The following is a 24496-nucleotide window of genomic DNA, read 5'->3' as shown; positions in this document are numbered from 1 at the left end:
AGTAGCCTTATTATATTAGCCACAATTGAAGTAACAATTTTACATAAAATTATTAACACCTTGTATGTACTTTGTCCTTTTTCACCAATATCTCTCTGCATTCTACTTATTTTTATTCCAATTTTTAATTCATTTACAGGATGTGGGTGGCACTAACAAGGCCTCCATTTATGGTCCAGCCCCCTTTGCCCTCTTGTCAACTGAATGGTTTGCTAGGCCATTTCAGAGGGCAGTTAAAAACCACTACTGTGTATCTGAAGTCACAGAAAGGCAAAGACAATGTCAGGATAGTATAGTTCCTTTACTAAGAGTGTGAACCAGATTGTCATATATACAAATCTTAATTATATGGTCACTACTGATGCAATTTTTTAAAAAATCTAGATACTTTGATTTCAAGATTGTTAGTGCAGTAACATAACCAAGTTAACATTCCATTGATAATAATGCCACTATGAATAATATAATGCCATCCATCTAATCATTTTTTTTTTCACTGCTACCACTATAGAACTTGGTTAAAAAAAGCAATTTTCTGCAAAGCGCCTAGACTGAAAAAGAACAGAATTGGCAAGGCTCATGATTACCCATAAAGATATCCAAATACAAGTCCCATAGCTCCAAACTGGGAATATCAAGATTAACAGGTAGGATTTTGCAGCCACGCACACCCCAAACCTGAAAATTCCCACTCAAGGTCAGACCTTCAAATGGTCTGCCAAATTCTCTGTCCTGCTGGCTACAATTCCTGAGGTGGGTGGGACTGAAATTCCATCTTTCATTACAAGACGTCCATTTGTAACTATCACACTTCAGTCTCAGAACAAGGAAGGAGCAGGAAAGCCAACATGTATACTCGTATTCCTTCCAATATCAAGTAAACCTAGATGCTGAAGCTAACAGTGATGGATTGCAACTAATAAATAGCTAACAATTAGCCAAAACAATACTTAGACACCCTTGTTTATTTGTTTTTGAAATCTTAAACTAAAAGATAACAATGAAAGTTTACATCAGAAAAAAATACAGGATTAAAATAAGCTTCAGCAAAGCTTGCATTTGCTCTCATCTCATGAAACAAATTCCTTGTTATTTTACTGGATTCTAACAAAGTGTTTACTTTAAATATAGAAATATTGAAATAATCAGACATTGATAACCTGGCAGCAGGAACAGTCAGAACATTTAATTTGTTGTTTCTATTCATTTAGCCATAAAATTGAGATTATCAACTTTTAATAGTCAATGTACTGAACTAGTCAAAGTATTAGTTTTAAGCAGTGTAAATAGGCAAAGACAAAACAGCTTCATAATTATCCAAATCAATTAGTGAAAGACTGCTCACTTACTCACTGTGGTATTTGATCACCATGATCATGGCATTTGTTTTCAGCATGCTATGACTAATTTCGAAAACCTGCCTTTCACACTTCCAGACCAGCATTCATTCTTGACTTTCTACCAAATCAAACAAAACATCTTAGTTACATTACTGATGTCTTCCGACCAACAGTCGCCAGTGACACACCTGCGATGGCTGGGTGCACAATTCCCATTATGGTCTGGACAAAAGAGCCTTTTGTCTGGACAAGGAAAGATTAATTTGAAATCATCTGTGCAAAATATGAAAAAAATACCATTTTACCAGTGGAGAAATGATCCTTTAAAAAATGAATTTAATATCTGACTTCCTCGTGTTAAATATCCAAGGTGGGAAAGGAAAAGCATTCATCACAATTTACCTCAGTTCATTATGTTTGTGAGCAGAGAGAAAACAACTTTTGTCTAATCCTAGATGATTTTAAAAGGTAACTACCAACAGTGGTATCCTCTCACATTCACTGTGGGTGAGACTTGTTTTGCTGCCTTACATGCTAATTTTAAATGTAAGAACTGATTTTTTTGTGTAAGTGAGGGAATGCATGACAGTAAAATAGTTCCAAATGAGGGTGTGGCACTTTCTATGGCTGAATATTCATTATTTTATTTGAAGTCCAATAAGAAAATAGCATGAAACTAATTTTTTTTGAAATGTCATTTAAAATGAGCCTTGTTTTCAGCATGCTGGATGCTGAAAAATATTCAAAACAATTTCAGAATACTACAGTACATCCTAAACAAAGCCCATTTCATTGCATTATTCACTGCCTTCAGCTTTAGAATTCTATTCCAAACTGGCTTTCAGCAACAGGAAACCTTTCACACATGTTCATTTATGCTGCTTCAGGTGTTTTTCTTTTCAATTTACATATCTGGAATTTCAAATGTACTTTACAGAACTGATATGTTGGCACAGACAAGGGCAGTTGAGGCTCTCTCCTAGAGAATGGACATAACTTTGAACAAAGAACATTACAGCACAGGAACAGGCCCTTCGGCTCTCCAAGCCTACACCCACCATGCTGCCTGACTGAACTAAAATGCCCTATGCTTCTGGGGACCATATTCCTCTATTCTGGTCCTATTTTTGTATTTGTCCAGAAGCCCCTTAAAAACTCACCATCATATCGGCTTCCACTATCACCCCTGGCAGCAAGTTCTAGGTAGGCCAGGTTTTGTTTCAATTTCATACTCAATTTTGCACCAATATTCAAAAATCTTTGTATAGATTCAAAAATTGGTTCTCACTTCCATATTGCAATATTCAGCATTAGAAACAATGGGTGGAATTTAACTGCAAGTCTGCCTGAGGTTTGTACGATCCCACCCAGGGCCAATGGCAAATGCCATTCTCCGAGCCTCACCTGCCCCCAGAATTGGGGCAGGCATGCCAGTAAAATTCTGGCCAACATCTCAGCTTCCTCAATAGCAGTAGCCAATTGCCCTACCAAATTTAGTACAGTGCTATAACGATTGGCAAGGAATCAAGTTTGATCCCAGTTTAGAGAGCAATTTCAATGAGGTAGCAATTAGGTCATATAACATTGTTTAACATTATTTTGGTTTGGAGAGGATTGGGGGGGGGGGGGGGGGGGGGAAAGGGGTGGGGAAGAGAGAAAGATGTGACAAAAATAAAAAAAGTGAGCAAAGCAAAAATCAACCAAATTACTTAAAGGGGACTCCTAACGATAGGTTGTTTGATATCCCTTAAAACCTATTAAACATGCATAAATGGAATGAGGTACAGATTAGCCATACTATAATTAAATGGTGGAACAGACTGAATGGCCCAGTTCTGTTTTTGTCACTATTGTACTGGTCCTGAAGCAGTTTGGAACCTCGTCAAGAAAGGCACTATAGAAATGTAAAAAATGCTGGAAATACTCAGTAGGTCTGGCAATATTGAGAAAAATAATTTACATTTTGGATGTGTGCATAACTGTCTCAAAAAACAATAAAGATAATTCCAACATTGTGGAGAAGTTAGCATTACTGCCAAAAGCAGTTGTGTTAATCTATACAGTCAAATTAGGCTCATATGCACATATGGTATTAACTCTGGCAACATTCTGGAAAATATTTTGTCCCTCAAGCTAATATTAAAGATACAGGATCAATTAACTTAGGAAACAGAAGCAGCAATAGAAATTAAAAGCATGATTACTAGGTTAACGTGAATAATTAAATTTTCACAAAAGTGCAAGGTGCAATTTTTTTAAATGAAGGTGTGTGTAAAGTGTTAACTATAGTATATAATAGCAGCAAATAAGGTAGTTGCCCATTGTTGGGCAAAATGAATATATTAAGAAAATGGTGCTTAAAAGGGAGGGATGTAGTTCTGGACAGATCAGAGGGGAAAAGCACCAGAGGTCAGAATTTAAGCATTAAAAAAAAAACATTGACAGCTATTTAGCTGAAGGACAGTGGGAAATGTTTGAAAATCGCACTTGTCAGGTTGAATGTTTAAAAACCAAAACGAAAGGCTAACCAACTTGTCTTTCGCACCTAGCTTTCAACCACTTGCTATGATTGGTGTTTTAACTGGTGTAAGCTAGACTTCAACTACCAATAACCAACTTCACACATGACAAGGATAGCTATACACAAATTTACTGTATTCATTATATAATAAATTAAGTCTGAATTTATTCTCTACCATAAAAGATTTACAAATTCTAAAATATCATGCTGATGGCTTCAAAATTTTAGGTAATGCACGATTCATCTTATAAAATTACAGGCTGAGCTAATGGCACTGAAAGCTCAATTTATATGTTTTCTTTTCCAATAACTGGCCAATTTTCAAAACATAACTAAGCACCTTGAGAAATTTTACTGCATTAAAAGACAATATAAATGCAAGTTCTTGTTGACTGTTGTTAAAATTGGTAACTCAATTATTCCAAGTTACTGACAAAGCAATACAGCTTAGAATGCTTAAAAAGGTCATTGGCAACAGAAATGGGAGGCAGCCAAAGTAATCCTTTTCTTTTGTTCAGAAGTTTAGTAGGACAAAAAAGTTGACTTGAGGAATGCAATCACTGATAATAATGATGAATGAAAAAACCAACAGGGAGCCAGAGATCAAAGCATGCATACGCATAGCAATACAAGGTGAGAATATTAAGCAACATGATGGAAGAGTAACTGGTACTACACCTCATACCATTTAAAACTGCATACTGGAATGGAAAAATGTTTCTCTGGCAAATAGTCAGCATTAAAGATCAATTTTAAAGACTGAATATACCAGAAGATTAGAAAAGGCATTAGAAGAGCAAATTCTAGGTAATGAACAAATTAGCTTACTTAAGAATACAAGATAAGCCTCGTTTACTGAAAGCCCCATCTTTATAGAAAGAGACTACACAATAGTTTGATTAATGGACAACCCTAATGCTTCTCTTTGCAAAGAAAGATATTTTAACATAAAACAGACACAGAATTAAAAAAATAATTATAGCCAGAAATTCTGTTCATTCTGTCATTTAATCACTTTGTTTACAAACAATGGGTTCAGTGATCCTATAAATTACAACTTCACTCCAATCAAGGAAAAAAGTACCCTAGTATTACATAGGCACTTAAGTCAGCTAGGAAGAGGTGATACCAAGGACAGGAGTTTCCAACCGTGCTCACCCCAAAACCCAAAGAGAAGAGAAGAATAGTAGTGCTAGAACAGTTAGTTCCTTCATCCAACATTGTTTTCCCAAAATTTTATCATTTGGTAGCCTGGATTAGGATCAATTTCAAAGATTTTCATTTATAGCAAAAATTAGAGAACATGTTTAGCTCAAAATCTGATATCTCACAATGACTAGTTTGATCTCCAGTCTCAGTTCCAATTTCAAATACACCAAGATATTGTGTAGATATTAATCTAGGTTTAATACATTGACTTCATATAGTTGTCAGTCCTACTTCCTTAAACAAGAACATTTCCACATGCAAACAACCTATTATTACAGAATTCCCTCAACAGGCAGCAATAAAAACCTATATTCAATCCAGCTGTACAAATACAAAATATTAAATCCAAATTACAGCAACGGTCTTCAGAGAGCAATAATATGGACCTACACGACCAATGACATTTAAAATTAGATTTCTTAGGAGTTTATAGCATTCACATGCCACTTTTTCCTTTAGCAAAAACCAAGATCAGGAACTCTACATTCTGAAGATTCAAAAGTGCAAACCTTCACCTATTACTGTATTTTGGTACCAATGGCGTGCAGGGCTAAACACTGAAGCAAAGTGATGATAAAGTTACGGCAGCTTTAAAGTGTCAAAGTCTAAATAAAACAACAATTTTTGTATTACTAGACTTCCTTAATGTGCATTCAAATAGATTGCATCATAAAATATTATCAAGTTACAAAGATAAAAATACTGTCAAACTGCAAAAAAAGCACAGTTGAATATTATGAGATATATTGTTCGTGTTAAGATCTTAAATAACTTTGGTCATCAACATGACCTTCCTAGGCCAAAGCAATGGTGTAGCTGTAATTTTCTCCACTGCTGATACTAATAATATTTAGTAATATTTTATTAGAGATTAATTCGTTTAAAGAACACTTAAAAGGATGAACATACAATCTGACAAGAAAAAGTACATTAATATATTACAGCAGAGCTACATGGAAGTACATTTTATAGAATTATTTCAATCAATTGGTTTCAATTATAGAATACAGTTCTTTAATATGCATTGCAGAAAAATGTAAATGTTGGACTGGAACCTCAGATTGTCACTTTGAAAGTATTAGTCTATTTATACATACACATTAAATGTACATTTCACAATGATCTGCTGGCCAATATCACAAAAATACACTTACCTATTTAAAAGTTCATTTTATTATAAATAATCCAAGAACAAAATCATTTTAAGCACATACTTGCGACAGAACCATGTCAATCTCATATTTGCTTTATTCAGTTGTGTTGTCCTTATGAGACAGGCCACCAAAAGGAAGCAATGTTACGTTAAGCATTGGGAAGGCGGATAGGGTTCTTAAAATCAGTGAAATGGTTCAGGTGATTTCAAACTTTCCTCTCAGCAACATAAATCAGTGGCATACGACTTAAATATTGAATGCCCAACTCCTCAGGTGGAGGAAAAATGTCATGAAAAAGCACCATATTAATTGCACTGTGGTTAGATTAACTGCTCAAAAGCCTCGACACCACTTCAGCTTTGAATCACAACTAAACCGAACATCTCAGCAGAGATTAATTTGGTGCACGTGAACAAATCAAAGTACTCAAGCTACAAACAATTTCAGTGAGCCTTAATCAATTACCCTTAGCTAAAATTCCATCTGTCCTTAGACCTTCACAAACTCTTTTACCCCTAGGTTTTGGGCTTGAATCCACCAAAAGGCTCTTTTATGTTTCTAAAAAAAATGCCACCCATCATGTCTGAACTACACTGTTACCTTCAAACAAACTGCAAATAAGTGCTTGTAAGAAAAGCTGCTTCCGCCCCCCCCCCCCCACCAATAACCCCACAAAGTGAACTTAAGAGCATTAAGAGGGTGCTGCTATTCAACCACACAAGTGTAATTGTAGTCACTTGCAACAAGCTGCTACTTCTGCAATACTCTGCAGCTATTAACCAAAACCTTGCAAGTCATAAATCCACTCCAGATGTCCCAACTTAATATATATGTTCAGAATCTATTTAGAAAGTCCAGCTCCAAGATTTCAGGGATTTTGATTTTGTCCAGGTTCACAGGAGAAGGAATGATGGGAAAATTTACAGCAAACACATGCTTTAACTCCATTAGCAGTTGACGACTTGGACTTCTACCTGCCAATCGATTCTATAAGACAAAACATTCAGTATAACCAATTACGTCCTTAGCTGTGATAATAGGTTAGTTATACAGTGAGAGGCTAATACAATTCAAATGTAATAAGGTTCAGATCTACACTGCATTCCACAGCAAGGCAATCCAATTGCAGAAATTATGGGAACACGTTTCATCAAAAAGATCAGTCCAAAGATGTGCAGGTTAAGTTGATTGGCCATGCTAATTGATGATATCAGGGGGATTAGGAGGGTAAATGAGGGTTATGGGGAACAGGACTGGGTGGGATTGCAGTCAGTACAGACTTGATGAGCCAAATGGCCTCCTTCTGTAGAGCAGGGATTCTATGATTACAAAGTCAAACAAACAACTGTAACAACAGCAAGGTAATCTCAGCAATTTTCAGTGTTTCAATCTAATAGCATTGAATATTGCACTAAGTGACTAAGAAACATTTAAGTCCTGCAGTTGGCCAGGACTTGCGCGGGGTGGGTGGGAGGGGGGGGGGGGGGGGCGGGGAAATGATGCAAAAGGAAAATAAATTTACATGGCACTATTGAAATGATATGTTTTCCCATCTGGGATCTGGACCCAGGGAGGAGATTGAATGAAAGTGTGATATAAAGTGTGCCTTCATTTAAAAGGCCACTGTAATTAAAGGATGAGCAATCCACAATTCTTTGTTCATTAATTCTCTCAAAAATGGGGGCAAACTTGAACCCACTTTCACCATCCATGCAAATACTGGTGGGGTACTCGCTGGTAAGAATGTGGCTTCAGGTCTTCCCTGCACTCTCACCAGCGATGTCATCAGGTTTACACCTATAAAACGGTGTGAACTTGATTTACATGTATTTTAATACAATTAAAATACCACTCTGCCACCCTGTAACATAACCCCTTGCCATATTTGCAAATCAAGTCAGCACAGTTTTTCAACAGATTCACAAACTTCTCATGGGGGAGCCCCACCAAGTATAGCCTCCAAGGGAGGAGGAACATGGCTTGGCAGTACCCTGGCAATGCCCTCAGCATTGCCCCTTTACAGAGGGTGGTAGTGCCATCCTGTACTAAGAGGCAGAACCTAGTGGGAGCCTCATGGGGTGGGGGTTGGGCACAAGACTCATGCAGAAGTGGTCGTGAGCTGAGGATGCCAGCAATGGTCAATTTTAGGGGGGGGGGGGACAACATTGGAGTGGATAGTGGCCCTGATCTGGGGGAGGGGGAGGGGGTGGGGGAGGGGGAGGGGGGGTATTGCTGCTCAGATTGCAGTGCCCTGTAAAAAGGGCTTCCCGATCGCTGTGTAGCTGGATTTTGCTGGTGCATTTCAGCCCTCCCCCCTTGAATTTTGTTGGGTAAAAATGTAGTAAGATTGGAGACAAAATAGATTGGTCTCTCGAGAAAAATGCCGATTTTCTTGCCAGACTCACTGCCATTTTAAGGCAAGATTTCACCCCAGGGATATACCGCCAAAATTCATAAACTCATGGTATAATAAAGGGCAAGTTATCCCACTGAAGAGTTAAAACTGATAATATTTTAAAGAGGGCATTTACGCCCAAGTTATGCAAATTCCAGTATTATAGTACCATAAGTTACAAAAAAGTACAAAAATAAAAAATTAGATGCTCAAAAACCCAAGGAATTCTGTTATTCCTACAAAAAGATGAGATTATTTTCAATTGTACATGTACTTGCTTTATGGAACAGTGGAGAAGGAAAGAATCATGCACAAGAAAGCTACCCACTTCATGCTTCCAAATCAGTCTTTAACTATAACAAAAAAGATCATGCAAAGTACTGTTACATGGCTAAACATGTGAAAAATTAAAATTTAGGTGTAATTACTGAACATGCCTTGTTTCAGCTACTATAACTGAAAATAGATACCTGAATATTCTTTATAAAAGCAACAGTCACACGTTCTTCAAATTCATTAATAGGTGTATACAAAGTCAGTATTTTCACAATCTGTTACATAACAAAAGGTAAAAGCAGTAAGTAGAAAAGAAATTGTCAGGATGACATTCTAATTTCCAAGTAACAATTGCAAGAAGGGAACATATGTAGCAAGATTTTAAAAAATCAAATGGACTTAATTCCATCTAATAAACCACGGAAAGTTAAATTTTTGAAGCATCTGATCAGATTTTTACTCAACTTTATAATTTTAAAACTATCTCCCATAGGAGGGATCCCACTATGGGGCAGTAGCCACCACAAGTGGGTAAGTAAACAAGGATAACCAGCAACCACCCGTGATGCAAATATCACAAATCTTATAGCGTATAGATCCACAACTAGTTGTTCTCTGGCCTTTTCTCAAGATAAATTTGACATTTAGCTTCTATAACAAGGAGATTGGGATGGAACTTGTTCCATCAGTGAGCTATCAAATAACAATGCTAGTGTTTGAAATTTAGCAGACTAAGCCTGCCATCTCCTCAACCATCTCCATAGCCAGCACAACCTGGGGAAAATAAAAACTTGCTCATTGGGATACCAGAACTCTAGGTGAATGGGAACATTTTTAAAAAGTGATGCTGACTTTTCCCAGCAGCAAGGTGGGCGGGGGGGGGGGGGGGGGGGCAGCTGTTGCACATGCTCAAGTCCGCATTATATGCGGGAGGGAAGGGGAGGAAGTTATTTCTCTGTAAACAGCTGGAAGCCATTAAATCCTCAGAAAGGACCATTTCCATGTTTTTCTGTCACTCCATTATGCGATCATCTTCCTGATTCTCATGCAAAATAACATGGAGTTCCCTCTCGTTCACCTCTTGCCAGTTGGCAGTCCAGCAGTGCACAATAAAAAAGTTGCCCATTAAACAAGGCAATTACCAATTTGTCTAGAAAATTAGACAAAAAGAAAAACCCATAGTGGAATTCTTTGAAACTGTTGGTCCAAAGTTATCTGTTCCCCTCATGTTGTAGTAACTTGCTTCAAATTATCCTGTACACCAAGAAAATTGAGATCCAATTCACATTTGAAGGAATCGTTATAATCTGGGTCCATTGTCTTCAAGGAGGTTGTTTTATAGACTCACCACCTGCGCATATAAATAATGTTTTCACATGTTAACTTTGAATATTACACCTCCTTGGGTGCTGGCTGTCCCCTCTGATGCAATTATTCTGGACCTGGCAACACAGCTCTTCCAGATCAGTTTATTATTGCAATCATTTTAGAATAACATTCTTATTCTAGTGAGTAACTACCCAATTTACACAATTGCCCTTCATAATTCATTTCTTTCATCAGCTTAATTCTGGTTGCAACTGCTGTATCCTATTAATAGCTACAGTATACTTTCTATATTGCCTGTGAACGTGTTCCCCAACCATATTGCACTCAATAACCATCATTTCAATAGTATTTTTGCTCTCTCCTTAAAATACATTTCTGCAAAACCTATTCCTCCATAATCCTAGTACTTTTAAAACTACAACTGAACTAACATTTTTAGATAACTACAGTATGCATGCTCAAAATATGTTGGTAAATAGAAATGCACCTGTGTCTTTGAGAGTGCTGTGCACATAGAGCAGATTGCCTCTGCATCTGCTTCAGTTGTCTTATTCAATTGCAAGAGCTGTGTAGCTTGTATCAGTGGCTCCAATGTCTCAAGTGCACCACTCTGATGTAGGTTCTTGCCTCTTAGCCATTCAGAGAGCTGGCTGACATTGTTTCTGGATCAGGAAGAGGAGGAGAATGCTGAAACATTTGGAATTGTCTAAATAATAAGACCTGTACAGCAAAGGCCAAGAATCGACCTCTCAGTAGGCTGTCAAATTTTATGACAAGATAAGCATATAGCCACATGTAAAATGTTAGGAAGATCATATCATGGTCTATAATCAAAACAACCATAGATATATTCAAATATCAGTCTATTGCACATTGGCATAATTGACAGTCTTGTGGAAATTTAACTTAATTTCATAAAGCCACTTAACATCAATGATCAGAATTTAGATTTAAATTGTGTATTATGGATGTCTGACAAGGTCCAAAGCTTATCCATGCTTAAGAATCAGTCACAATACCAGTATCAGCACAACTCCAATGCAGTACAGATTAGAAAGATTCATTCCTTCCTCTGAATTGAAAACAATTCAATGCACTATTTCAACACGTTGGCTAATTCATAAATGTAGCTTTAGGATTGTGCAGCTCTATAGATTCCACTTTCCAAGGAATGTAGTTTCAACGTGGCCAATAAATCTCTTGCCATTTACAAAGCAAACCAATACTCAAGCCCAAGTTTCAACTCTACAACAAATTCAAGCAGATCTGTCTTTCTCAAATCATCTGCAGTACACTTAAATTTTGCGGAAATCTTCTAATTACAAGTCAACACATTGTAGTCTATCCAACATTATTAAATAACTTGGTAATTTCCCCTACATCTACAGATGTGACATTTCTGGAGGTTATTTCTGAACTTATTTCAGATTAAAATTGAATTTCATATTTGATTTAAATATTTGGTGGAAACTTAGGATCATTCAGCACTGCAGAGATTTCCACAACTAAATGGTGTTTGCTCATCAACAAATCAATGCATGTTGTAACAATGATGACATAATATTTTGGGATTGTATCTTTAAATTTAAGACAAATGAAGTGAGTCACAGGACCTGTTCTGCAGTCTGCCCAACAGTAAGCCTGGGTTGTTTGATTATTGGAGATCAAAGGAAGGCAACAACAGAAGTCTCTGGGTTTGGAATGAGTAGGCAAAGACTCAAAGTCCCAGAAAGGTCTTGGGTTGCAAATAATTGTGCTGCAAAAAGTCAATTTACCTCCGAGATGAAAGGATTTCAAGAACAGCTAATTAGCCTTGTATCCAAATTGAAATGCTAATGTCTTTCACACTGCCATGGGGAAGAGAGCAGAGGAAACAATTTTTGTGATCAGGTTACAAGCTTCCCTACACATGAAGGATTGCCACATAGTAGAGTTTGTGGTCAGCATAGAGAAGCAGTTGGGTATGGGGGGAGATGGTCTCTAGTCAATGAAATGCATCCTGCATCAATCAGAAGATTATCCAATACTGACTAGGATGGAGGGTTGCAGAACATGTTTACTGCTGGTGGTGGATTCAAGAGACTCTTGAAGCTGAGGGAAGTTCCTGGAGGAGATCATTAAAAAGTTAGTCAGTAAAAGTGGATTATGGGATAGCATTGGAAGCTGGGAGCACTGTGGACTGTTTTCAAGGACTGTAATAAGCATAAAAAAGGTAATGTTTCTCTGTAGTTTGAGGTACAAGTTATTTACAAAAATGGTGTTTAGTCAATAGCTTTTAGGCTTAGTTACAGTAAAAGTGTAAACATTGACATGTCATTCTTTAGCTATTAAATGCAATTTCCAAGGGGATTTATACAATTAGCAAGCGCTTCCAAACATTTTTGAGCAGTTCGAACAAAATTTCTGGCAAGGATTTTTGGGCCTAAACCATACCACTCATGAATAGCAGTGGGCATTGTGTGTAGATTGCCAACAGGATGATCGCAGAACTGCTTACTGGACTGTCATCTCAGTAATTAACAGAAGGGGTCAGATCAAAAGTATTACTAGCTGGCTGTTTTAGAGATAGTTTAGTAACAGGAACAGGAACAGAACTCCAAAAAGTTGTTCCAATTTTGGGAAGTTAAATGAACCTTTCACAACATTGATTTAACACTCAAGATGGTTACAACTAAATGTAAGGTTACATAATTGTTAACCAACCATTTTCCCTCCCAGAAAAGGACATCCATGCTGGCGATTCAACTGCTTACCATTTTAATTATTCAGGTTAAATAAGTGGGACTTTAAAATTCAATACTGCAGTTGAAAACAAATTGTTTCAATTATGTTTCGTGGTCAACTCAAGTGTGTGTAGAAATGGCTGGATCTTCTATATTATAAAAGTCTACCTTTCACGCTTTCAGCGTTCTAGCAAACCATTGCTGTTTTTATGCTGGTGTTCAACTACTAGCTCCTGTGGAATGGGTTCCATATAGCTTACGGATAGATAGAGATAATCATTTAAGGTCTGCTTATTTTATGACCAGCCAGAAACATCTTTAATTCCCTGCCCCGCCCCCACCCCCCACCTCATCTATTGCACTTTCCAAGGGCTAATAAAGACATTTATACATTTCACTGCCGGCAACCAGGGACTTGATGTTATTACATCTCACATCCACACTATTTCCCCTCCAATGATTGCATGATGCAGCACCAAGACTGTACTATTCCACATGAATATTGGCTAAAATACCACGTCTCTGCATGCACTGTACACCTGATTCACATTATTGAAAGAAATACAGCAGCTGCAGTATATTTGGCTCAAAGAACAGTGTAGCACAGGAACAGGCCCTTCAAGCCTATGACCATCATGTTTACCCATCTAAACCAACCGCTTAAACCCCTCTATTCCTTGTTTGTTCATATGCATATCAAGGCAAGTCTTAAATGTGACTAACGTACCTCCCTCAACCACTCACTTGGCAGTACATTCCAGAACCCCACCCTGTGCAAACAAATTTCCCCCACACATCTCCACTGAACTTGCCCCCCCCCCCCCCCCCCTCTGAAGACCTAGAACACTAAGAAAAGCACTTTGAGTTGCACATCAACCTCATGGCATATTATGCTGATTATGCTAATACATGGATAAAACACACTGATGCCAATTTAAAGAGCTAAACTTGTGTTATTCCAAATTAAGTTAATTGCCTCTCATTGGACAGCTCATGAGACATGCAGTGCAAACAGCCTTCATTGCTGTAAAAGGGCAAATGAACAATGTTCAATAACTTCTTTTTGCATTTGCTGCCAACAAAAGATTTTACAAAATTCTAACAATAATCACGAGACTTTTACCTGATTTGGACTCCATTGCTAAAGGAACACATATCCCTCCTTAGAAGCAAGTTGTTCAATGTGACTGCTGCAATTATGTAATAAATCTGCCGGTAGACTTGTTTAATTATTTCAGGATGCAAACCATGTTTGGAGAGGACATCATGGAAGTAGTTTAATTGTTGAATGATGGAATTCAGTGTGTACGCAGTATTTTCTCCAGAAAGACCTCCTGTTTTCTTTCTATAGCCGGCTGATTTTGCCGTCATACTCGAAATACTCTGAAGGGTGTCATTTTCCAGCATTCCAGACACTGCAAGCACAGATGACAAACAGACAGTTCTAAAAAATTATCTTTATGCTTAAAACTACTGCACACGACTCTTAACCACTTTACCAACACAGAGGGTGGGGTGGGGGGGGGGCGTTGCTGGTGGTGGTGGTTGGTGAGGAAAGATGTCATTATGGCAGTGGAGGCCATCCAGCACTGGCCTCTGGTGTAAATCTTCCAATCTCACTACTGTCAGATGGGGTTTCCCCATTGGTTTATACCCTCTGCTGTCAGGGAACCCATAACAAGGGACTGCCATTGGTGGGACTGAAGATCTCACCAGTGGGAACAGTCAGAAAACCCCACCCAGGGTATTTTAGAAAAAGTCAGTCAGCAGAACTTCACTGATGGCAGACTCTAAATTAGAGATAAACTTCCAAATGCTCAACCCCAACTTTCTTCATTTTTGTCAGTTCCCACCTGATAATGTTCAATTTGATCCAAATTTCCAAGCCGATAGCAGAGAGAGAGAGAGAGAAAGCTTTTTCCACCCTGTGGAATGATTGTTTGGGCAGCACAGTGGCTAGCACTGTTGCTTCACAGCTCCAAGGACCTGGGTTCGATTCCAGCTTGGGTCACTGTGTGGAGTTTGCACATTCTCCTCGTGTCTGCGTGGGTTTCCTCTGGGTGCTCCAGTTTCCTCCCACAGTCCAAAGATGTGCAGGTTAGGTTGATTGGCCATGCTTAAAATTGCCCCTCAGGTGTCCTATGCGTAGGTTAGAGGGATTAGTGGGTAAAACATGTAAGGATATAGGTGTAGGGCCTGGGTGGGATTGGGTTCAGTGCAGACTCAATGGGTCGAATGGCCTCCCTCTGTACTGTAAGGATTCTATGATTATTCCTATTGGATCTTTTATATTTCTAAGCACTATAAAGAAATTTCATTGTCTTCACCTTCCCACATCCTAAGGGGAGATGTGATTTCTTATGATTACTGGCCCTTATTTGCAGGTAAACCAATAGGACTCTTGATTTGGCATGTCAGAAACTTATTCTATTAAAGAAAGGATATTATTAAACTAGAAAAAGAGTGCAGAAGAGATTTACTAGGATGCTACCAAGAGTTGATGGTTTGTGTTTTGAGGAGAGGCTGGATAGACTGGGAATTTTTGTTCTGGAATATAGAAGGCTGAGGGGTGCTCTTATAGAAGTCTACAAAATAAAGAGGGGCACAGATCAGCTAGATAGTCAATATCTTCTCCCAAAGGTTGCAGAGTCTACGACCAAAGGGCAAAGGTTTAAGGGAAGAGGAGAGAGATACAAAAGGGTGAAGACAGACAATGTTTTCACAAAGAGGGTGGCGAGTGTCTGGAACAAGTTGCCGCAAATAGCAGTAGAGGCAGGTGCAATTTATTTTAAAAAGCATTTAGACAGTTATATGGGTAAGATGTGTATAGCAGGATATGGGCCAAATGCAGGCAATTGGGGTTTAAAAAAGGGCATCATGGCCAAGTTGGGCCGAAAGCCCTGTTTCCATGCTGTAAACCTCTGACTCTAAGTACAGTTTCCACCATCAGCCCACCCCTTAACATTTAATGATATTTTCTATTACAAAAATCAATGATTACTTGCTATTGATTTTTTTAAAAAATCCTTTCCTCCTACATTCAATAGTGGTTATACTGATTGGTAAGACAGCTTTCAAGTGAGAAACGTCAAATGTGTAGCTCAATGTTTTTGAAAAACCACCCCCCCGTCCCCCTAAACTGGCAACAACCAGAGTAGGTTTCAATTAGCACTAATATCACTTGCCAATCATTTCCTGAAGTTTTCCCTCTGCAACTTTGATTAATTGGTGGTAAAGTTGAATGGCAAGATCAGACAAAATCAGGCAATGCTGAGAAAGGTCAAAATTCCTCAAGGCGTGTTTTCTTTGTTCAGGTGTGTTCATTTCTACAGAGTTCTGTAAAAACAAAAAAAAAACTTGATTTCATACTGACATACCAAAGTTAAGCATCTTTATCTAAACATGCACTATTATGTCAGTGTGCAGTCTGCTAAATTCTGGAGCCTTAATTTGAGATGATGCAGGATCTGTGTCTATATTATATGGGATATTTATTTGAGGATGGAGATCTTTCCGGTAGTGTTGCTCAGCAAATTGTCTCAGTTCCTCCTTGTACAGAAATCAAACCACTGGTGCACAATCCAACCAGCTGGTCGAAACACTTGTGCAGTTAAGTTGTTCAGTGGCTTTTAAAATGTGAACGTATAAAGTTCAGTGAAATAGGATAAACCCATCTTAAAAGATAAAGTAATAACATCTTCATGACATTGGAGTACATTAAAAAGTCACAACTGTCAGTCTTTTAAAACCGATAACTGATATTTACCCTTTCCTGATTTAAATTTATCCTTTGAATACAAGTTGTGCCTTGGTGGCCTCCTCCTTCACAATGGAATCTTGATATAAAATTGAAACACTCACCTCATCCCCACTATACTGCCTTAAGCAGACCAACAGACGATAAGTGTTGGAAAGCCAGAATGCCACCATCTCAAAATCAGAGCTTCTCTGCCAAATTTAAACAAAAATACATTTAAAAAGTGTTCCATTTTCTATCTGCTGCTCAAATCAGAATTATTTTGCTTTAACTAACAAAAATTACCCCCATAATTACTATAGTTAATTCACCCAATTTCTTGCCATGTCAATTCTACACATAATACACAAGAGGTGTGTACAAAGCCGAAATATTATTCGCTCAAGGGTTCAGTGAAAATGTTGCCCTAATTTTCATTTGTGGTTCACTTGTAACAGTCATGCCTCCAAAAGGTTGCGTGTTCACATTCCACTTCAGATAAATCAAACAATCTTGCCTGACACTAGAAGGACCTACAAGCACAAGTACATAATTTGTTGAAAGTAGTGTCACAGGTAGACAGAGCGGTGAAGATGGTGTTTAGCACACTCGCCTTCATCAGTCAGGGCACTGAGTACAACAGTTGGGGCCTTACGTTACAGTTGTACAAGTCATTGGTGAGATCACACTTGAAGCATTGTGTACAATTTTGGTCACACTGTTATAGGAAAGGCATTGGATAGACTGGAAAGACTACAAAGATGACCTTTGAGAATGTCGCCAGCACTCGTGGGCCTGAGTTATAGGAAATGGTTGGCCATCTAGGGTTTTATTCCTTGGAACATAGGAGAATGAGCAGTGACCTTGAGATGTATAAAATCATTAGGGTCATAGATAGGATAAACAGTCCTTTTCTCAAGGTAGGCAAATTGAAAATGAGGGGACATAGGTTAAAGGAGCGAGGGGAAAGATTTTTTTAATAAAAAAGGGACCCAAGGGGCAACTTCTTCACAGAGGGTGGTGCAGATATAGAATGAGCTGCCAAATAAAGTGGTTGTGGCAGGTTCAAAAGCTATATTTAAAGAGCATTTGGATATATGTACATGGATGGGAAAGGATGAGGGGGATATGGGCCAAATGTGAGCAATTGGGAATAGCTGGGAGGGAGGAGCACCATGATCAGCATGGACTGAAGGGCCTATTTCCTTGCTGTATTGCTCTATGACTATGACTCCTGTGCAATATTGAATTGTCTTTGAGATTACATTAAACCTAGCACCCATCCACTCATTTGGATGCAAAAATCTCAGGTTACTATCCCCAAAGGTGATCAGAAGAATAAGGTGGTGATGGTGCAGCAACAGTTTACATAGCACCTTTCAGTATCTCGCTATTTTGACTGAAGTATTTTACAGACAATTAAGTACGTTAATTGTTGTCAATTTTGTATGAAATAGCAGCCAATTTGCACACCTCAAGCTCCCACAAACAGCAATGAAATAAATGACTACATAATCTGTTTCAGATGTTGGTTGAGGGACTGGGAGAATCCACTTTTTAAAAAAAAAATCACACTTGGTTTATCTCCATCTACCCAGAGGGCAGAGGGAGCCGGGGCCTCAGTTTAGCATTTATTTGGAAAGATAGAAATTATCCCAAATAAAAACAGAAAATGCTGGAAAAACTCAACAGGTCTGGCAACATCATTGGAGAGAGAAACAAAGTTAATGTTTCAAGTCAACATGATTCTTCTTCAGAGTTAAAGAGGGAAAAATATGATGCATTTCATGAACTGTAAAATAGAAGGTCAGTGATTGATCAGAGCTAGGAGAGATCGCAACAAAGATGCTTAAGGAACAAGACAGAGGCAGTATTAATGGTAATGTGAAGGACAATGGAATGCTGATAGTGGTATAAAAGGTAAGATAGTTGGAATAGCAGGAGGGATGAATTTGCCCTGGGACAAAAAATTTGGATAAAAATTATCCTAATTTCATGGCCAACAATCTTCCCTCAACCATCACTAAATCAAAAGATCATTAACCTTCTTTGAAAGATTATGCGTGAGGCCCCACCTTCTCAATCTTGGCCCTTGCCCGAGGTGTGATGACCCCTCAAGTTAAATAACCACCAGTCAGTGCTCCCAGGGGGAAAGAGCAACTCATGGTCCTCGAACTTGAGTGACTTTCATTTCTCTCGAGGCATGCCATGTAAATTTGGCATGTGTTTTCCATATAAAAGATGGCCACTAATTGTAAAATACTGTCTTAAAGTACAGAAGTATTATGTTTTTCTATTTATATTACTGAAAAAGTGGCCAAAAGAATTTTATATTCTTTAATTGTAGTTATCCTGACCATGGAAGATATGGGTTGCTAAACTGGGCTGTGCATGAAATTCAGAGATCTAGGTGGTATAATTTCTGAAGATATATGTTTTAAATGTGAAACATTAAGCCAGAAACCTCAACCTACTCAATAGGCCACAGATATTCCTCAAGAGTACAAATTAAAAAAGGGAGAGAACTCAACCCACGTTAATCATGCAACATCATCTCACCAGTGAACTGCCAACTATGGAATACAGCAGGTAGCGGGGAGAGGAACAAAAAGTAAGCTTTTCCAGAAACAGAAAAGGACATGTTAAGGCTGCATTAAATAGGTGCTTATCAAAATACACCTTACATCTACTTCATTTCTTATTCCTACCTTTAGGACTTTTTTAATCCCATTAAGCATAGCTGTAAACAGGGAATGGGCTCGCTGTTCATCGTTTGTGTAATCTGCATGCCTGATGCACATGAAAAAAATGAACGCTGGAAGCGTTGGTAGTGCACTTAATGCATCAGATTGTGGTTTGAGATCTAAAAACCAAAAGCAAAATCAATACAATAGTCAGCATATAATTTCCTATGGGATGGCCCAAAATTGGCTAAGTAACAGCAAAGTAAATAGTGCTCACTTTTATGCACAAATGTTACATCAGCTTCAAGGGCAAACAAGTGATTTAATGTAAACGGTAAACAGTTGCTATCAGAAATGACATCACTAGATTCACAAACACAGTTTTTCACTATTTGCCTCACCATTGAAATGCATGGAACAGAACATAAACAAAGCTCACAACGTAAAGCCATTTCAAGTCCAAGTACCCTTAGCAATGAAGTGAATTGTAATTATAGCCAGAAAACCTCTTCGGCACAGAAATCTAACCATTACAAGTGTAGGTGGTCTTATGGCACAGTGGGTAGCATCCCTGCCTTGAAGTCAGAAGCTCCAGGTTCAAGCTCCAACCCAGAACTTGATGGCCAAGATAGGTGCATTTATAACAACCAGTCTGATTATCACCCTGCAAGCCCTTCCAACACAAGCCAATATTGGGTAGTGAGAATAGGAAAGATTCTTGGTCAGCCATGTGATGGAATGGAAATAAAACTGAAGCCTTTACCTTCACTATCCAGAGATTCATGTATGACTTGTTGCCACAGCAAGTCAGTCTCCATGATCTGCACCACAGTCACAAGTGGAGAGTCTAATCGTTGGAAGATTTTTATTGGAAACATTTGGGTCTCTCTTCTCTTTGGAATCTCTTATTCTTTTACCATTAAAAGCATTCAGTCAAGCCCATATTTTCTTCTCAACCCTAGCCCTTAATTTCACAATCCTTCAGTCTGATTAAATATGCAAAGCAAATGCATCTCTAACTACTCAGGTTCAAAATGCCCTACCAAGGGCACAATGCCATTTCCATCTTGTTACCAAAACAAATTAAAGGCAATTTAAACATGGGCAAGCTCAACTAATGGTGTGCACTGGTGTTTGACAATCAGTTTACAGCACGTTCTGGAACACTGGGGCAAATTTTACCAACCCACCTGCCACAAGAATTGGAGCAGGTGAGGGGCGGACCATGGAAAGGTCCATTGACTTTAGGCAGGATTTTCCAGTTTCGGGGTGAGCAGGGCCAGAAAATCCCATTCATTGAGTTTCTGAACCAGCTAATTCTTGCATAAGTTTTAATATTTGTTTTCTCATCCTTTGAATGCAGCTTTCACAAACAAAAAGGCAAATATTTAAATAAAAGAATCAGAACATTACATCAGGATAAGGCAATATCATTGGGGTGCATATGTCATCTTCTTAGTGCTTTTGATGCAGGCAGGTCTGATGAGACACACAAGAACATTTAAGGATCATTTTCATATCTAGCGGTATGAATGGTACAGCTATTAACATTAAAATGTATATAGAGGAGGAATGTGATAATATCCAATTTGTATGGCTGCAATCCAAAGCTTTGGTAAATAAAAATAGGGTGACACAATGGTTAACACTGCTGACTCTCAGCACCAAGGACCCCAGTCGATTCCTGGCTTGGGTTACTGTCTGTGCAGAGTCTGCACATTCTCCCCGTGTCTGCATGGGTTTCTTCCAGTTTTTTCAGTCTGAAAGGTGTGCTGGGTAGGTGCATTGGCCATTCAAGATGCTGGATAAACTCAAGTCTGGCAGCATAAGAGTTCATATGACTCTTAATAGATGGTAAATGCCTCAAGGGGAGTCCACCCAGGGTGTGCTGATCAAAACCCTTCTAGAAAAATATTAAAGGCCCTTTCATGGGTGGTGGGACATCTATTGCCTGAACTCAATAAGCTAAAATTATTGCACATATCAATTCAAAAATTTGAACAAAAATAATCTCTTCAAAATGAAAAAAGGGCCCAGATACCCGTTTAATTTCATTAAAGAACCTGTAAAATAACAAACATAACTTAGTCAAGTTAAATTACCATTCTATTATTTCTAGAAAAATTTGTATAACTTGTATTTTTTTTTTAAGTATAATTGCTTCCACATGGATAGAATTTGGTTGAGGTGATGGTATGTTCTCCCAACCCAAAAGGGGAACAAAAACCATTCTTCACCTTTCAATTCCAGTTCCCTCATGGGCTTGGAGCAGGAGTACTCTCGAGTCCTCACAAGGAACCTTGGGCAACCCTTCTTCAGTCCCATCCTCTGACCAGAATCTGCTTCCAGGGCATTAACCCGGTTATTCTCCAGGTCTCTGAACTCCTGCATCCCCATTTTAACAGCCAGCCAATGGGCTTACACCTACATAGCAATCATTTTGGAGGGGGAAGTTAGAAAGCAACATGTTAAATGAAATCAGATGTTAAAATCTTTTGCACAACTGTTTCCAGACAGGCCAATTGCTCAATTTTGCCCCAGATTTGAAAAGAATTCTAAAAATCACAAGTTCTTTCTTAATGATGAAGGTGGTGATATCTAGTTAGAAAGATCTGAAAATAGAAATTTATTTAGTGTTCTATTAAAAACCAGTGCAATTCAGTCAGCTATTAAAACACACTGCCTTACCAGTGATAAGGTTTCTTATTAAGTGAGCTTCATCTTCTTTTCTGCATTCTAACATTCCCTGGAAATCCCTGGGTTTCCACGAGATGGAAGGCAAGTTAGGTAGTTCATCCACCTTGCTGTCAGCCACATACATCGGTATTCCTAGAGACAGCGAGAAGATAAGATAAATCTTGGACGTAGACGGCTGGAACTTTACTGCTTTGCCCACCATGGGAATCAGAGTGGATGAGGGGCAGACAATGGGAATGTCCATTAACCTCAGGTGGAATTTTACAGTTGACGAGCGAGGCCATAAAATCCCACCTTCCAGACTCTAAATGCCAACTACATTAACACACCGATCTATGTTCTAATAATTTTTTTAGACTGAAGTTCCAAAACATTTTAGGTACAATACCCTGAATTGCAGCTAAACAGTGAAGGATTTTGGTGCAACTGTAGCAGAGGGTTTTACGAGCACATTCTCACACTGCAGTGCTAAATTTTGCTGTGTGTGTGTGTGTGTGTGTGTGTGTGTGTGTGTGTGTGTGTGGTCTCAATTATGTGCAAGACTGGCAGATACTTTTGACAAACAGAAAGCTGGAATAGAGGAGGTCAGACAGCAGCTGCAAATTTGAATCTGGCTGGGGTTATTTAAATCTAATTAGTCCTGGCAAAAACATTTTGGGGGGGGAGGGGAGGTCAGAGGGTATGCATAGTGGAAAAAATGCAGGACATTTCATAGACTGAAACTGCTCAAGTTCAGTTAGGTTGAAACTTAAGGAATAAATTAAGTTGATTTCACTTCTGTGGTTAAAAAGATTAAAAGAATACAGCTCATAAAAGTCAACTACAAAATAGTAACTTAGCATATTGATTGCAGCCAACTGGATGGGGAGCAGCTTAGTATTGTCACTAAGAACATATGTTTACTGTTTACTATCTTCACATTCAAGGAAAATTGCTTAGTAAATTCAGGGGCTGATATGATAACCTGATATTTTCAAGATAGAAAAAGAGAAGTCCAGCAGCTAATTTAGAATCAGGTTGTGTTCATTATTGTGGGTTCAGTGTCAGAAATTTAGCTGTAAATTAGGGTCATCCATAGCAGAGAATTTATTGCAGCTATGAAGTAGAATTATCAAGAGCACAATATCAAAAAGTAAAGACAGAAATGATCCAAAAAGTACATTTTCATTCATTCAAAAAAATGTAAAATCACAATCGGACATACTTGATCCCTTCATGGATTTTAACTGTTTCTCCAGCTTAATCAGAGTCCTTTCCTGCTTTTCAATTTGTTCCATTTGATCCTAGAAATCAAAAGGCAGATGGACTGAAACAGCTGTATTAGTTGAATTAATGATCAAGAAATATTTCCAACTTTAACAGCAAGGTGTAAAAGAAAAATTGAGATCTTCTCAAATGCTGGCCATTTTTACTTCATAATTTAGTATGCATGTTAAATACTCTCAGCATGTCATCCGTCCGAAATAAAAGATCTACTGACCCTCATAAGAGTCCAAAGAGTACAGATGTTTTGTTTGACAAAGCAGATGTGTAATGTACTTCTAGGAAAGTGAAAGCCATGCAACTGCCCAGTTTTTCCAGTCTGCACACCCTCCTCCCCCACATCCCACCCCACCACCCCCCTCCCGCCCCATGTTTTTGCCAGGACTAAATTAATTAGATTTAAATAACCCTAAACAATGGAATTGATTTGAAACAAAGAACCAATATGCTTCCCGTCACAAACACATTGGGTATTCATTTGTTTAGACGAAGTCCATAGGAACAGATACCCATGGATAGAAAGCTTGAAGACATCAACAGTAGAACCGTGCGTACTATTTTCTGCTCACAGCCAAAGTGAAATGGAGACTGGATCATGAGATCCAGTGATCCTTTTTAGCGATGGCAGGCTACTGTCCCTTGAGTTACATTCATGCCCCATGATACCAGAAAGCACCCAATAAAATTGCACATAAAAAGATTCTAAACAAGCTCAAAATTGTGAATTTCCTCCTGCAAGATTTGGAGCTGGGCAAGGTATTGGCTAGCATTAGCTAGATGATGGATGTCAGGCTGAGATGACACATGCAGCAGAGTGTCTCAGGAATCCGTACTTATGCCTGCAATTGCCCTTGATGTACATTATTTTACTGAATCCAACTAAAGTCAGGATTAGGCAAACTCTCCAGCTTCCAGAAAAGGCAGAGGGCCCCTGAAAGCAACACACAAGTGGGATTAGAAAAATATTATTCTGGAGTACAAGTTAAGGTCTTCTTGGTAATTTAAAATAATTTTAAATTACCAAATGCAACTTCACTGGATATGCAAAGAAATAGTCATATACAAGTCATTGCCAGGAAATGTTTTTTCCAGAGATTGGTAGAGGCAAATAATTTAGCTGTTTCAATTGGGGTTAGGATGGGATCAGTGAAAGAATATGCCAATTTTTA

General features: G+C 38.4%; 1 protein-coding gene across 1 annotated transcript in view; it reads right to left on the bottom strand.

Annotated features, from left to right (window-relative positions):
- Positions 1–6078: 6078 nt before the first annotated feature.
- The window catches only part of LOC145358906 (unconventional myosin-Vb-like), a 104795-nt gene continuing 86377 nt past the window's right edge, over positions 6079–24496 (bottom strand). Inside the window, exons 29-37 of the mRNA XM_080213279.1 lie at positions 23269–23347; positions 22056–22196; positions 19392–19546; positions 16809–16895; positions 16133–16283; positions 14071–14362; positions 10712–10886; positions 9090–9170; positions 6079–7211 (exon numbers count right to left, since the gene is read on the bottom strand). Of these exons, the coding sequence (XP_080069405.1) occupies positions 7059–7211; positions 9090–9170; positions 10712–10886; positions 14071–14362; positions 16133–16283; positions 16809–16895; positions 19392–19546; positions 22056–22196; positions 23269–23347 (1314 nt within the window). The 3' untranslated portion in view covers positions 6079–7058. The remainder of the gene's footprint in view (positions 7212–9089; positions 9171–10711; positions 10887–14070; positions 14363–16132; positions 16284–16808; positions 16896–19391; positions 19547–22055; positions 22197–23268; positions 23348–24496) is intronic.

The sequence above is a fragment of the Carcharhinus amblyrhynchos genome, chromosome 26 (assembly GCF_965287045.1).
Source record: "Carcharhinus amblyrhynchos chromosome 26, sCarAmb.v2.hapA, whole genome shotgun sequence".
Classification (NCBI taxonomy): domain Eukaryota; kingdom Metazoa; phylum Chordata; class Chondrichthyes; order Carcharhiniformes; family Carcharhinidae; genus Carcharhinus; species Carcharhinus amblyrhynchos.
Note: the sequence above shows the minus strand (reverse complement) of the source record. Positions and strands in the feature narration are given on the sequence as shown.